This window comes from Ambystoma mexicanum, chromosome 11 (genome assembly GCF_040938575.1).
Source record: "Ambystoma mexicanum isolate Mex_15411 chromosome 11, UKY_AmexF1_1, whole genome shotgun sequence".
Lineage (NCBI taxonomy): Eukaryota > Metazoa > Chordata > Amphibia > Caudata > Ambystomatidae > Ambystoma > Ambystoma mexicanum.
In genome coordinates, this window is record NC_090934.1 from 1,026,455,023 (window position 1) to 1,026,468,754 (window position 13,732).

Genomic DNA, 13,732 nt, shown 5'->3' on the forward strand with positions numbered 1-13,732 from the left:
TGAAAGAAACCCCTCTTTCTTCTCTTCCGGCACCAGACTGAAGAGTTTGGATGCTCTCGAGATCATGGCGTGGAATGAGCCAATCTAGTCAGGTGGAAAAGCCATTGTGGGTTTGTCAGTGCCCAGAGGTTCCTCGTCAGCAGGGACCTAGTCCTCATACCCATCCATATGAGTAGCTGTGGAATCTGTGTCCGTACCGGTGCTGGTATGAAGCAGCTCCTCCTCAACCGGGGTGAAGGCCACATGGGGCGGCGGATGATTCGGCCTGGAAGGCTTGGACCTACCGGGGCTAGACAGATGCTTCAGCCTGGGAGGATTCCTAGTCGGGGGCCTGAGACGGCCGCATGCCGGACCAGTCACCGGGGCAGCAGGTAGTCTGTTAGATTTACGACACCAAAGTGTGAAGGGTGGTGAGAATGTCCAGAGACATGTCCCTCGGTGCCGGCTGGGGTACAAATGGAGCAGCTGGAAATGGATTAGGGCTGAAACGCCTTGGTGGAGCATGGTTCATCTGGTTCCTGGCATGGAGATCCCTCCTTTATGATCCGAGTACTAACCCTCTGGTAGATGCTCGTCCTCAGAACTACTATAAACGTGCAGGGATTTTCTATGGGACCCCACAGATACCGGAGGAGACATCCTCACGAGTCTCGGAAGGAAGTCGTCGGAGGCAGCAGCTCCCTCAATCTACCCTAATCGTTCAGGAATGAGGCGATGATGGGAACCTGGAAGGTTGGCTTCATCACCAATATAGTCATGGTCAGTACAGCAACAGACCGGCAGTGAATGCAGCACCACCCCCCGCATTGTCGCCGTCATGACCGTAGAAACGACAGTTGTTGCAGGACTTCTTGTTGACAAAGTAATGGTGGTCATCGTTGACTGGGTCATCAACGTGGTGGTTGCAGATGCGGTCGTCGACGAAGATGCCGCCGATAAGGTGGAAGTCTTGGTAGACTAAGTAATCGTCCAGGAAGCAGTGGGAGACGATAAGGCCATCAACAGAATATTAGCCGAAGCTGACAAAGACGAGGAGATCGCCGACAGGCTTCCAACAGCCCTCTCCTACGAAGACTTTTCCTTGGAAGAGGACCTGTGTTTAGAAGGGGCAGAAGGCACCCCACTAACAGGCATGCTCACTGTAAACGGGTACTAGGAGCAGGTCCTTCCTAAAACAATTTAAAAAAAAAAAATCACAGTTCTTGAGCAGCGAATAGAGAGGACTCCCAGCACTGAAACATGCATTAAAAATCTGAAGATGGCCACCAGGGGTCGAGCTTAGGAGTTCTAGTGTCAATGGCAAAGGGCAGTATGTTCTGAAGTACAGTAATTGGTTATAGCGGAGACTAGCAGTTTTCAGTGTTAAAGCAAAACTGCTTTCTGTTTACTGATGATTCCCAGCCTGACGGGTAACATTTATGAGCATAGGAATCCTTGCAAGACCTCATATTGGAGAAGCCTAAATTCAAATGCAAATTCACCAAAAGCAAAGAAGTCATTAAGCTTCACAGTTACGGACCACGACTATTCAGTGTTCTGATTTTCTATTACAAAATCTGTAGGCAGTTAAATAAAGGTGTAGTTTTAGTAGAAATACAAATAGCAATATCTCTAATATTGTGCACATTTGCATGTTCCCTACTTTTTCCAAGTCACTATTAGTGAAAGACCTGACGTGATTCTCATTGCCTCTACCTCAGAGCCTTTCCTCCACCCCAAGGGGAGTGTGCTAGACCCCTAGTAGGGGCCGTGGTAGGAATAGAGATAGAGGAAAGCATGTAACGGTTACTATGTATCAAAAGTTAGTAGGCAATACACCCCTGCAGTGGGCTAGCCACCCTCACCGATCCACACACAAAGATTTACTAATGTCATGTGATTTTATTCAGGTCTACTGTTCAAACCCCTATTAACCCATTTCTTACCAAAACATGCACCATACACAGTAAGACAATATAAAGTACTTTAAATAGATACCCCATACTTAATAAATATGTGCAAATGCTTCTGACTTGATTGACAATAATGAACACTAATGCTCTGACAATCTCCTATAAAGTGAAATTGTTATTATGAGTAAGAATAAAAAAAGCACTGGAAATATTACTGTAACTACACAACACTCAATATGCAAAAGGTTATAAATGAAAATAGAGCCATCATAGTAAAGCTTATATGTCTACTCAAGATGCGTCAACCATGTCAAAAACATAACTCCTTCAAAATAATTTACTACCACACCAATTCTCCCTAAACCGACTCATAAAATGAACTGCCTTCTTCATACCACTCCCGTTTGCCAAAGTGATATTAAAAATGGGTAAAAATAAACTGAGACGCACTACAGTCCTCTGATCGAGAGACATGAGCTGTAAACTGGATGCCTTGAGAAAGGCGCGTTATCTGTGCAATTCAGACAAATCTCAAAAAATATCAAATCCAGTTGAAAAAACAAAACCATTAAAACACCATGGTCTCTTAGCAAAATGCTGCAAAAAAGATAAAGATGCCTTAAAATATTTAGTTTCAATTGGAGCTGACCATGATGTAAACATAAGTCAAATCTGAATAAAATAGTTCCATGGGTAGGATTACTTCCCTGTGCAGTTCAATCAAAAATAATAGGTCTCTCAAAAAATAGATGCTTTCCAAGTCTCTGGAGCCCAAAAATGCAATTTCAAATGCTTCAAAATCCAAGCAGAAAAAGGAGTGAAAAATCTACTCCTCTCCTCTACAGACGTCAAAATTAAGAGATTAGTTTGAACTTGCTGCTGGTCCTCCAGCTTTGCCTCCCGCCTGTCAGTGTTCATCCAGGATTGTGAACAGTACTGCCCGTCACCTCTGAGAAACGTTTTTTTTAACCAGAGGTTGGAAGCGTTTTGATGTCTAAAGGCCTGAAGCTTATTGTGATCTCCAAGCCCATCAGTTTCCTTTACATCCGGCCTAGCCCAGAAGCCTTGTAGTCCGTTGTAGTCTTTAAGAAATGTGAGAAACCTGAAGGTGTCTCACTTATTAGTCCCCAGGGATCTGTCATCTAGGTTGGCAAGACACGGCCATCGCTATTGGATCCAGTTCCTGGGGTGGACTAGTGAGGGAGGATCACCTGGATGGGGGGGGGGGGGGGTCCTCAGTGAGTGGAAGTGGGACACCGACAGGTGAGACACGATATCCCCCTTCTTATACCTTTTCCCCATCCTACCCAGTAGGACACACAAACACTATACCTCCCCTTTCCGACACAAACGCTTTCACCCATCGTGAAAGATGGACAAACACCAAAGCCATTTACCCGACATGTCCCAACGCCAGGCAATTGACCAGAGTCTCACTCACACACACACCTGATGGCCCTTTCCCTTCCCTACAGGTAAAAAAGGTGGAGCACGAGAGCACAATACAAGCAAGGCAGACTGCACCACTAGAGAGCTAACTCAACACGGCAGGAAGGAGAAAGACGGCGCATACCGAAAAGATGACAAGGAGAAAAGCGACCTTGCCCTTTCCGAGCCAGGCCTGTGAAACCTCCACAGAAAGAATTTCGGGACAGCGAACAATAGCCAGCGTGTGTTGCAGCAGATGTCAACATACACAGCGTCCTCCTCCACTAACAACCAAGCTGGGGAGAGACGATTGGCCCCATGGTTCCGGCCTGGACTCCAAAGATAAGAAAAGCCAAGCAGTTCATCACAGCCAGTGAGTCGAGGGGAGAGCCGATGAGAAACCGAAAGTAGCAAGCAGCTGATTTAATTAAGTACAAAGAACTGTTCATACGCAAGGAGAAAGCCTGCATAGAAGAGTCTAGCGCCACGCGGGTGTTCACTCTGGAAACTCTGGCCGATTACCCTGTTGTTGAACTACCGTTATCAGAAGGCCTTAGGAGAAAGGTGAGAAAGGGGTCAAAGAGGTCATACAGGGGTCTAGTAAAATCCTCTGTACATTCGAAAGCCTTTGACCGACAGAGGATTGTGAACCTAAGAGAAACAAATCCTGCATCGTAAAATTGGTAAGAGTGAACCCGACCGAGGGATGCCGATAAAAGGGGGCGAGGTCTGAAGTCCCAATTAACAGTGTGTTGACGAGAGTGAACCCGGCAGATGGCTGTCCACAGTGAACTATTCAAAAAGACAACAACCATTTATGAATCAAAAAGATGTCACAAAGAAGATTGTGTTGAAAGCTATAGTGAACCCGGCGGAGGGAGGCTAACAATTGAAAAAGGTCCGAGTCCAGAAGACGGGGAGTATAGGGGTGAAGAGCTATCACCCAAACACAGACAGACAATCAGATGAGAAATTTTGAATTTGTGTTGACCTTTGTTTAATATTTCAGGAGTTCATCAGGCCTTCGAAAGCGCGAAGCTTGAATACCGAAGGGCCGGATACCGCTGAAAACATCTTAGAGATCTGAGTCTGGAAGAGGGAGACCTAGGGGTGAAAAGGGATCACGCTACGTGCAAGCAGAAATGAACTTTTGATTATTATTTTGGAACGCATCAGATCATCAGAGGCAAGAGACTTTTTGTAGACTACCTAGGGGAGTGCATGGAAGCAAACATTCTAGACCAGTTTGTCAACTCTAACGCCTTGATTGAAATAAGAACTTGGAAATGGTATTTAATCCTGGGTTTTGTAGCTTTCCCGTGAAGGTCATTTGGAACTTTTAAAAGCAGTCCTGCCATGTTCTAGGGGCCCAAATAAAAAACATTTAGGAAGCTACTTAAGCAGACGGCAAAAAAAATTAAAACTTGATAGATACCATGCTTGAAACACTGGCATTAGTGCAATCACACCACACATATGGGATTTACCTGGGGACAAACAGCAACACTCCATTAGTTCGTATAGAGTAAATTATGGCATCTGCCAAGCATCGTGCATCTCTGCAAGGGTCTTTGTCTTTGAAGTACATACATTGGAAGAGCTCTGTGGACTGTTTCTGGCAGTGCTGTGCAGCCTAAAAAAAGATAATAAAAAAAAAAATCAATATAACATTGTTACCTGTTGAACATCCTTTTAATCACTCACACTTATACTATTAACTTTTCAGGTTTCGCCTGTATCCCATTTGAGAGCGAATGTCCCATCCAGCCCTTCTAGCAAAAGGCCTGGCCTGGCTTTTCCCAGATGAGCATTTACTGGAGGCATCATCAGGGATGCAAATAGCAATGCTGCTATCTGGAACACCCTAGTTTCATTGACCAGCTGGTTGTGTGGTGGCCTTTGATTCTAGTGTTGTACAGCCTCCTATACCCAGAAGGTGCCCATAACAGCAGCGCCAGTGTACATCCAGTGCAGAGTCCAATGCTCTGACATTGATCCTTTGAGACAGTGAGTTTGACAGGAGTGTTGCCACATATAATCATGGATACGACCTGCTGCTGGGAGTAGGAGGTACAGCTCCCAAAAATTGTTATGACTAGCTTGTGAATGGCGTCTGGAATCTGCAACAGATTGAAAAGCCAGTTTAAGTATGTTGACATTGGATGGCAGCCAAAGGTTTGAATAAATACAACCCTAAGGCAGTTTCTGTACAATTGCCTGTTCAGGGCTGCAGAACCTCTAGCCATAGGGAGGAGCTAAGGCACCCAGACAAAGGGAAAGCCACAATTCTCAGGTAATAGGGCACAGAACCAAGGCTCAAATCTCTGGAAGGAGTAGCAGGATAACACAAAGGTACAGTTTGTCACACATCCATAGAAAAGTAGGATGCCAACACAACACCAAAGTGCCAATCGATGACTAGTGCATACACTTAGGACAGTGTTTCTGAAGTCCAACTAAGGGCTTAGTAAAACCATTCAACTGAGACAGTACAAGACTCTGCTCTTGGTACAAGGCTGTACCACCTGAGTTCATGGTAGCTTAGATAGAGCAGCAAGGCCCATTTTAGGAGGGTGTGAGGGCTGTAGAATCAGCACACAGAAACTGTATTCTACCTATGGTCCAAAGAAACAAACACTGACACTGTGTATTGTAAAAATAAAGGGTTTATTTTATATACAAGCAGACCAAGAGATTCTTGGGTAAGTAAGTACTATCATAAAGCATATAAACACATTATAAAAACAACACAGTATGCTTTAAATACAGATCAAAGCACATACCTTATGTAGAACACCTAACAGTATGACTAGGGGGGTAAGACCATAGATTACTTTCCGATTACTTTCAGTAATACAAGGGTAGTACACCCTATCATTTATGCAGTGACACTCAGCAAGGAAATCACAGTCAACCAACTTGCAAATATACTGAGTGGAACACAGATTCAAGGAACAGTATATACCTCTACTACATTTGAGATAACAGTTCTACTAGGGGAGTAAGACCGTTTTGGTGTAATATACAATTACAGATGCTTTTCAGCTCAGTGGAACATAGGCTAAGTTAAGCAAAAACTCTTTACACTAACTCTGGATGCTCCAGGCAACACAAGTCCAGCTACACCTAAAGGAACACTTTTCAGGAATGGCACACAGCTATTCTAGGCAAGTAAGACCTAATGCTGTAATATTCTATTACCGCTGCTTTTTAAGATCAGAGGAACACAGATTGAGAAAAGCAATAACTGTCCAACTGATTTTAGGAGGGCACACAGGTAACACAAGGGAAGTAAAAGCTATATACTTTTTAAAGGAGCTATCAGCAACTTAAGAGGTAAGTATAACCTAAGGCAGACTTATTCTAAACAGGCTAACAGCAAGTCAGGGGAAGCAAGACCCAATTGGGGACACTCATACATTTATCCTAAAAGGAATAGTAAAGTGAAACCAACAGCATTCCTTTTGGGGAAGAGGCACACCCAATTCACAGGTGAGTAAATTAACCTTATCTATACTTTTCAGCATAGTGCAACGCACATTCAAGGTAAGTAAGAACTTTTGTAACAGATTCCGGAATGCTGGCTGTACAGGCAACAGGCTGAATCAAGAGCTCCTGTCCCCTGCTATGGATATTTCATTGATAATGAATTCAAAGAAGAACATTGACTCATTGGAAACTCCAGTCTCCAAGAAAACGAAAGCAGATATGGAAGTTAATCCCAGTGTTCAAGATGTTTACATGTTGTTGCTGAAGGTCCCCAGGATGTGGGAGATTTGAAGACATCCTTTACTGATCTTTCTGGTAAGGTGACTAACCTGGAAGGTAGAGTGGGTCAGCTGGAGATGGACTCAGCAGGGTTTACCCCAGGGATTTCTGGAAGTTACAGAGCTTATAATGATTTGAAAAAGGAAATGGAGCATCTTAAGGTTAAAAATCTGATGATGGATTTGAAATCTAGGAGTCACAACCTCAGATTGGTAGGTCTTCAAGAAGATTTAACTGTTGAGGGTCAGCTGGGTAGCAGTTTAATTAGGATCATTTCTGAAATTTACAGTTAACGTATTCTGTTACCAAGAGACCTGGACTTTGCCTACAGAGTGGGAAAGTTGGATAATACCAAGCCAAGAAAGAATTTTATGGTATTTAATAATACCTCTGCTAAGGAGAGAGTGCTTAAGGCAGCCAGGGAAAAAGGTCAAGTTACTTACCACAAATCTAAGGTAGCAGTGTTTCTGGATTTCCCTAAAGACCTAGTTGAAAAAAGAAAGCTTTTCATGAATGTGAAAAAAATGTCAAAGGAAAAGGAGATTAAAGCGATTCTGTTCACCCCAGCCATACTTAAATTGCATTTCCCGAGTGGTTTTAGATCAAGTGAAGACCCAAGAGGCGGCTAGGAGTTGGATCCTGAATTATAAATTAAATGCAGCATAGGTGACACACTACTAGTTCTGATTTTAGGTATGAATGTTTATTAGAATGGGGTTAATTGAAGGCAGCAGGTCTAGTACTTAATTAAGTTAGATTTCTCTTTAAATATGATTCAGAAATATGTAATTATTTTATTGACATTAAGGCTCACAAAATGGTGGTCAATAACATTTTTGAATGTGTGTCGTTTTGATTTGCTGTTCGGATTGTGTTTCCATTCAAACTCTGCAGCGTGATGGGTCCCTTTTTCTACTATTGGCATGGCCTCCTCTTGTTTGGAATAGGGGAGGTGTGTATATAACGTTTGCAAGGACAAGCACACGATGCGGAAGGAGGGGGCGCGATTGCAGAGTGGGGGCATGACGGCTGTGCTGGAATGAGGATCGGAGCGGCAGGTTAGTGTTTGTTCGGGCAACCGATTAAGTGATTATGTTGGTCTTGATGCGTAGTGCATGGCGGGGAGGGGCAATCATTGGATTGGCCTTCTATTCTGACACGGAACAATTGCTGGGTGAAATATGAAGGATGGTATATAGGGTCAGCCGGTCATGTTTCTTTCCCATTTAAGTCATAACTCAGCCTAGATCTCGATATGAACTTCTGCAATCACAACATAGTCACAAACAGAAGGGAATTACATTAAAGTGTCCTTAGGTGAAATAACCTGATGCCCAAAGTTTACGTTATGAGTGGATCACCTTGTTATTTCTTAACGCTATACATTTGGTTTACGTTACCCAGTGTTGCATGTGACTTTTAAATTGTGCATTTAAATGGGAGGTCAGATAATTATTGTGTTCTGGTGACCGTGTAGACTCTTTACGTGGTTGGAGTCATTGGTGTGGGAGTAGTGGCAATTTGTATTCCCATTCTCGATACGGCATACATTCACACTCCCAGTTAAAAAGGGCAACATTGCGATGCTGTGGATCAGTGGCTTACTTTCACAAGTTTGATTTAGCGAATATTCTGCGCTAGGTTGATGTTATTACCTATTCACTAGCAGAAATACAAATCCACTGCTGCAAAATCTAGTTTTTAAGCCAAGATAGGATTACAATCATGTTGTAAGATGTTGATGCACTGCAAGCATTAGGGAAATGGGCTTACTACATGCATATATTTGGCGGGATTGAACGGCTTTTCCACCCAATGCGTATATGAAATGGGTAGCATAGCAGAGGTCTACATTTCTGCTGATTTTAGGTTTTTAATAACACAATGTTAGATTCCGTAGACACCCCAAAAGTTGTAGAAACATAGATGATCCATTTAGGACACGATACATTTACAGACCATAAGGTATTGGTTCCTAATGAAGGGAAAGCCACCCAGCGGTAGACTTTGTTTACTACAGCTGGCTAGCTTTTCCTTCATTAGTGCCGCAAAAGCAAAAGCCAGCACAGGAGGGCCTCCATTTCACAAAATGGCTGCGCCCCTGTGCTTGCTTTTTCGAATTTTGAGCTTGAATAGCTCAAAATTTTACATAGGAAGTTTTAAAACGGAGGATGCTAGTATTTTTTTTTATGTGGCCTATCTATTTTTTAAATACAAATTTTTACTAGACCATCCCTTTAAATTCATCCAGGCATGGACCTTGGAAATCATTCCAGATTCCACCACTCTTATTGCCAATGAGTTTGTGGTTAGGTCGGGATGGGTTGCTAGGGTTTTAAACCTGTTGGTAATGATTTTATAACAATTGTTGGTTTGTAAATGCGGACAGTTCAGTGTTTACATTGGGCTCAGCTGATTGCAAGTTATCTTGGCCTTTTGACTCCTTTTTGGGCGTTTCATTCATCTTTTTTAAAGGGGTTTTGATGGAGAAATGAGGTTCTTCAATCATAAGTTGATCTTGAGGGATAGGCATATAGGGTTTAATGAATTGCAGGGCTCTTGGTTTTTGTTCCAAGAGTCAAGTTATGTTCCTTTGCATTTTGACTTCGGTTGGGGGGAGGGGGTAATTACTGAATTACTGTTGAATAGGAGGCTGTTGAGTATTTTACAACTTTAAAAGGGTTCATATTTTAGTAGATACGGGGGGGCTCAATCAGCTCTGAGTGGCCTCAAGCCCTGGGATCGTATCTCTCCAGCTCTGAAATCTCTCCATTGGCTCCCAGTGGATGCAAGGATCAAATTTAAAACCCTCTGCATTGTCCACAAGGCTTTCTGGGGCCTGGATCCAAAATATCTTCAGCTATCCCTCAGTAAATACCTCCCCTCTCGAGCTCTTCGCTCCTCCTCCTCTAACTCCCTCAGGGTCAGTCGTTTTTCAAAGAAACGAGCTGGGGGTAGATCTCTGTCTTCGGCTGGGGTCCTCCCCCTGGAACAGCTTCCCTGCCACTCTAAAACTTGAGGAAAACCATCTCAGGTTCCGGAAGCACCTCAAGACCTTCCTCTTTGCTTCTGCCTATGCCCCCCCCATCTCCCCTGCTGATCTGCTCTCTTGGCACCTTGCACAGGGACACCCTCTGTCTCTGGTCCCAGGTTCCTGCTCATCCTGCCACACTACCGCACTGCCTCCGGGCTACCCCTTGCACTGGGGTTTGTATCTGTACCAATACAGCCCCCCCTTTGTTCCCCTCCGGCACTTATCAGACCCACCTGATCTGCTACCTCAAACCTAGCACTTGCCACTTGGCTGCACTACCACTTTGTGCTGATTTTATTATTTATTTTTGTTATGATTATTTATCCAGTTTCTCCTTTGCTCTGCACTTTCCACTTTCTCCCTCCCCGCCATGCACTTTTCCCCTCCCCCTCTCCCATGCACTTGCACGTTCTCAATGTCACTGGCCTAGTAAGATAGTTGTTTTGTTCTCCCCTGTTCCCCTCCCTTGCCTTGTTGCGCTTTGAAATACCTGTGTATGAGCGTGATATAAGGATCAAGTTACTTACTTGTAACTGTTGTTCTCCAGCATGGGTCTGGCATGGATTCACATGCTCATGAATATTCCCCGTCGTCAGGCTGGGAATCCTCGGTAAAGAAAAAATCAGTATCAGTTTCGTTTCTGATCCGTCTTTCTTAGTAGTAACCAATCACTGATCTCTGGGTCATACTGCCCCCAGCCAATGACTGCCCTCTCCCTAAGCCCCGCCCCTGGCAGCCATCCTCAGATTTGGTAGCACGCCAAGTGGCAGTATGACCAAGTGAAGAGCCGCAGAGGGGTAGGTGGGAGGGTTTGCATGTGAATCCATGCCAGACCCATGCTGGAGAACAACAATTACAGGTAAGTAACTTGTTCCTTCTCCAGCATGGGGCCTGGCATGGATTCACATGCTCATGAATAAAAGAATACATAGCAGTATACACATGCACAACCACGGGAGGTGGCAAAGGCTCAACATTAAGCATTGCATCCAAAACTCAATATTAAGCAATTCTTACCTCCTCACCAGGCTCACCTTAGGCAAACCGGTTGCGCAGTAGTGCTTGGCCGACCCTGGACTCCTCCCAGGAGTCCCGATCGACGCAGTAGAATCTTGTGAAGGTGTGCGTCGACCTCCACGTAGCAGCCCTGCAGATGTCCAACAGGTGCACACCAGACAGGAACGCCGTGGTAGCAGCGATCGCTCTGGTCGAATGGGCTCTCGGACGGCCGGGCAGCGGTCGGTTTGCCAACCGGTGACAGTGCATGATGCAGCCGGAGAGCCATCTGGAAATGTAAGTCTTCGAGAGAGCCTTCCCTTGATTAACAGACCCAAAGTTCACAAACAGTTGTGACGTCTTCCAAAAACTCTTCGTGCGGTCCACGTAGAACTTCAGCGCTCTAGCTACATCCAGCGAGTGCAAAGTCCTCTCGGCCGGCGTCGAAGGCGACAGGAAGAAAACTGGTAACACCAAGGGCTCGTTGAGGTGGAAGTCCGACGGCACCTTGGGCATGAAGGAGGGGTGCGTCCTCAGCACCACCCTCGTGTCATGAAAAGTCAAGTATGGAGGCTTGCAAGATAGGGCCTGGATCTCTCCCACTCGTCGTGCGGAGGTGATGGCCACAAGGAACGCTGTCTTCCATGACAGGAACTTCAAAGGCGCCGAATGCATAGGCTCGAATGGGGCCCCCATGAGCCTGGTTAGCACCACATTAAGCTCCCACGCCGGAGCCTTCACCGGCGGGAATGATCGGAATAGTCCCTTCATAAATTCCTTCACCAGGCGATGAGACCACAAGGACGCCCGTCCCGTAGTCGTGGTATATCTGGAGATGGCAGCCAGATGTATTTTGATGGAGGCGTGGTCCAGTCCAGCTTTGGCCAGCGACAGTAGGTACGGCAGTACTTGAGGGGCCGTAATCCGCAGAGGGTTAATCTTCTGTGCACGGCACCAGACAGAGAACTTCTTCCATTTATGACCGTAACACTTGAGAGTTGAGGACGCCCTGGCCTTTGCAAGAACCTCTCTGCAATCAGTCGGTATATCGTACCCTCCAAACTCTAGTGCGGCAGGAGCCAGGCCTGCAAGTTCAGAGACTGTGGGTCGTGATGGAGAATGGCGCCTCCTTCTCTGGAGAGAAGATCCGCGTCCGCCGGTAGCTTGACTGGTGGGGACGTTGACAAGTCCAGAAGGTCCGGGAACCAGATCTGCCTCAGCCACGCCGGTGCGACGAGGATCATCCTGCACCTGGACTTCTTGAGCTGGTTGATGAGGCAGAGCAGCAACGGCAACGGAGGGAACGCGTATAGAACCAGGCCGTCCCAGGGGAACGAGAAAGCATCGCCCATGCTCCTCAGCTGTGAGAACCTCTGGCACTTGGAGATCGTTACCGTCGCGAACAGGTCGATCTGGGGTTTGCCCCATCATTGGAAGAGCCGATCCACTTGATCCTGGCGCAGTTCCCACTCGTGGCACGAGCGCAGCTCCCTGCTGAGTGAGTCGGCAATGGTGTTTTTTATTCCTGCCAAGATGAAGGGTACCAGAAACATCCCTTGGAGAAGGCCCATTGCCACAGATCCTAGGCCTCCTTGGATAGGGCTGGGGATCTGGTGCCCCCTTGCTTCCGTATGTAGAACATCGTGGTGGTGTTGTCGGTGAAGATCCTCACCACCTTGTCCTTGAGGGACGGAAGGAACTACTTGCCCAGAACACTGCTCGGAGCTCCAGAATGTTGATGTGAAGAGACCTCTCCTCCGGGAGCCAATGGCCTCTTGCGTGGAGATCTCCGGTGTGGGCCCCCCAACCCTCCAGACAGGCGTCCGTCGTCACCGTCTCCTGAAACGCCGGAGTTTGAAAGTCTGTGCCTGTAGTGAGGTGAGCACGGGTGCCCCACCATAGGATCGCCCGACGGAACTCCTCATCAAGAGGGATCCTGTCCTCAAAGCCGCCCCTCGCCTGAAACCAGCGGGCGTCGAGGAACTCCTGTAGCGGACGCATCCAAAGTCTGCAAAGGGGTACAAGATAGATGCATGAGGACATCATCCCGAGAAGGGACTTGATGGACCTCACCCTGGCCACGTCCGTGGCTAACAGGCGGCGCGCCTTGCCCAGGATGGTCTTGGTCCTCTCCTCTGAAGGGGAGGCCAATTGCCCCACTGTATCGAGCTTCGCTCCCAGAAACAGTGCTACTTGCGATGGAACCAGGTGGGATTTGGGGTAGTTGATGGAGAACCCCAGCTCCGTGAGCAACCGGACGGTCCTCGCCGTGTGTTCAACCGCGAGTTCCCTTGTCCTTGCCCGGATTAGCCAGTCGTCCAGGTAGGGGGTAGACGTGGATCCCCTGCAGGCGCAGCCGCGCCGCCACTGGTGCCAGGCACTTGGTGAAAACCCTGGGTGCCGACTTTAATCCGAACAGTAGGGCTCTGAATTTGTAGTGGCGTCCCTGAACCACGAACCTGAGGAACTTCCTGTGCCGTTTTAGAATGGGGATGTGGAAGTAAGCATCTTCCAGGTCCAACGACGTTAGGAAGTCTCCTTCCTCCCTGAATTTCTGCGCCTTGATGTATTTGTTTAACCGACGCAGGTCCAGGAAGGGGTGCCAACCGCCTGT

At 46.5% G+C, this 13,732-nt stretch overlaps 1 protein-coding gene across 5 annotated transcripts in view; it reads right to left on the bottom strand.

Annotated features, from left to right (window-relative positions):
* The window catches only part of DIS3L (DIS3 like exosome 3'-5' exoribonuclease), a 1,101,103-nt gene that overhangs the window by 103,804 nt on the left and 983,567 nt on the right, over positions 1-13,732 (bottom strand). For all 5 annotated transcript variants that reach the window (XM_069624265.1, XM_069624266.1, XM_069624267.1 and 2 more), the window contains one exon: positions 4,808-4,953. In XM_069624265.1, the coding sequence (XP_069480366.1) occupies positions 4,808-4,953 (146 nt within the window). The remainder of the gene's footprint in view (positions 1-4,807; positions 4,954-13,732) is intronic.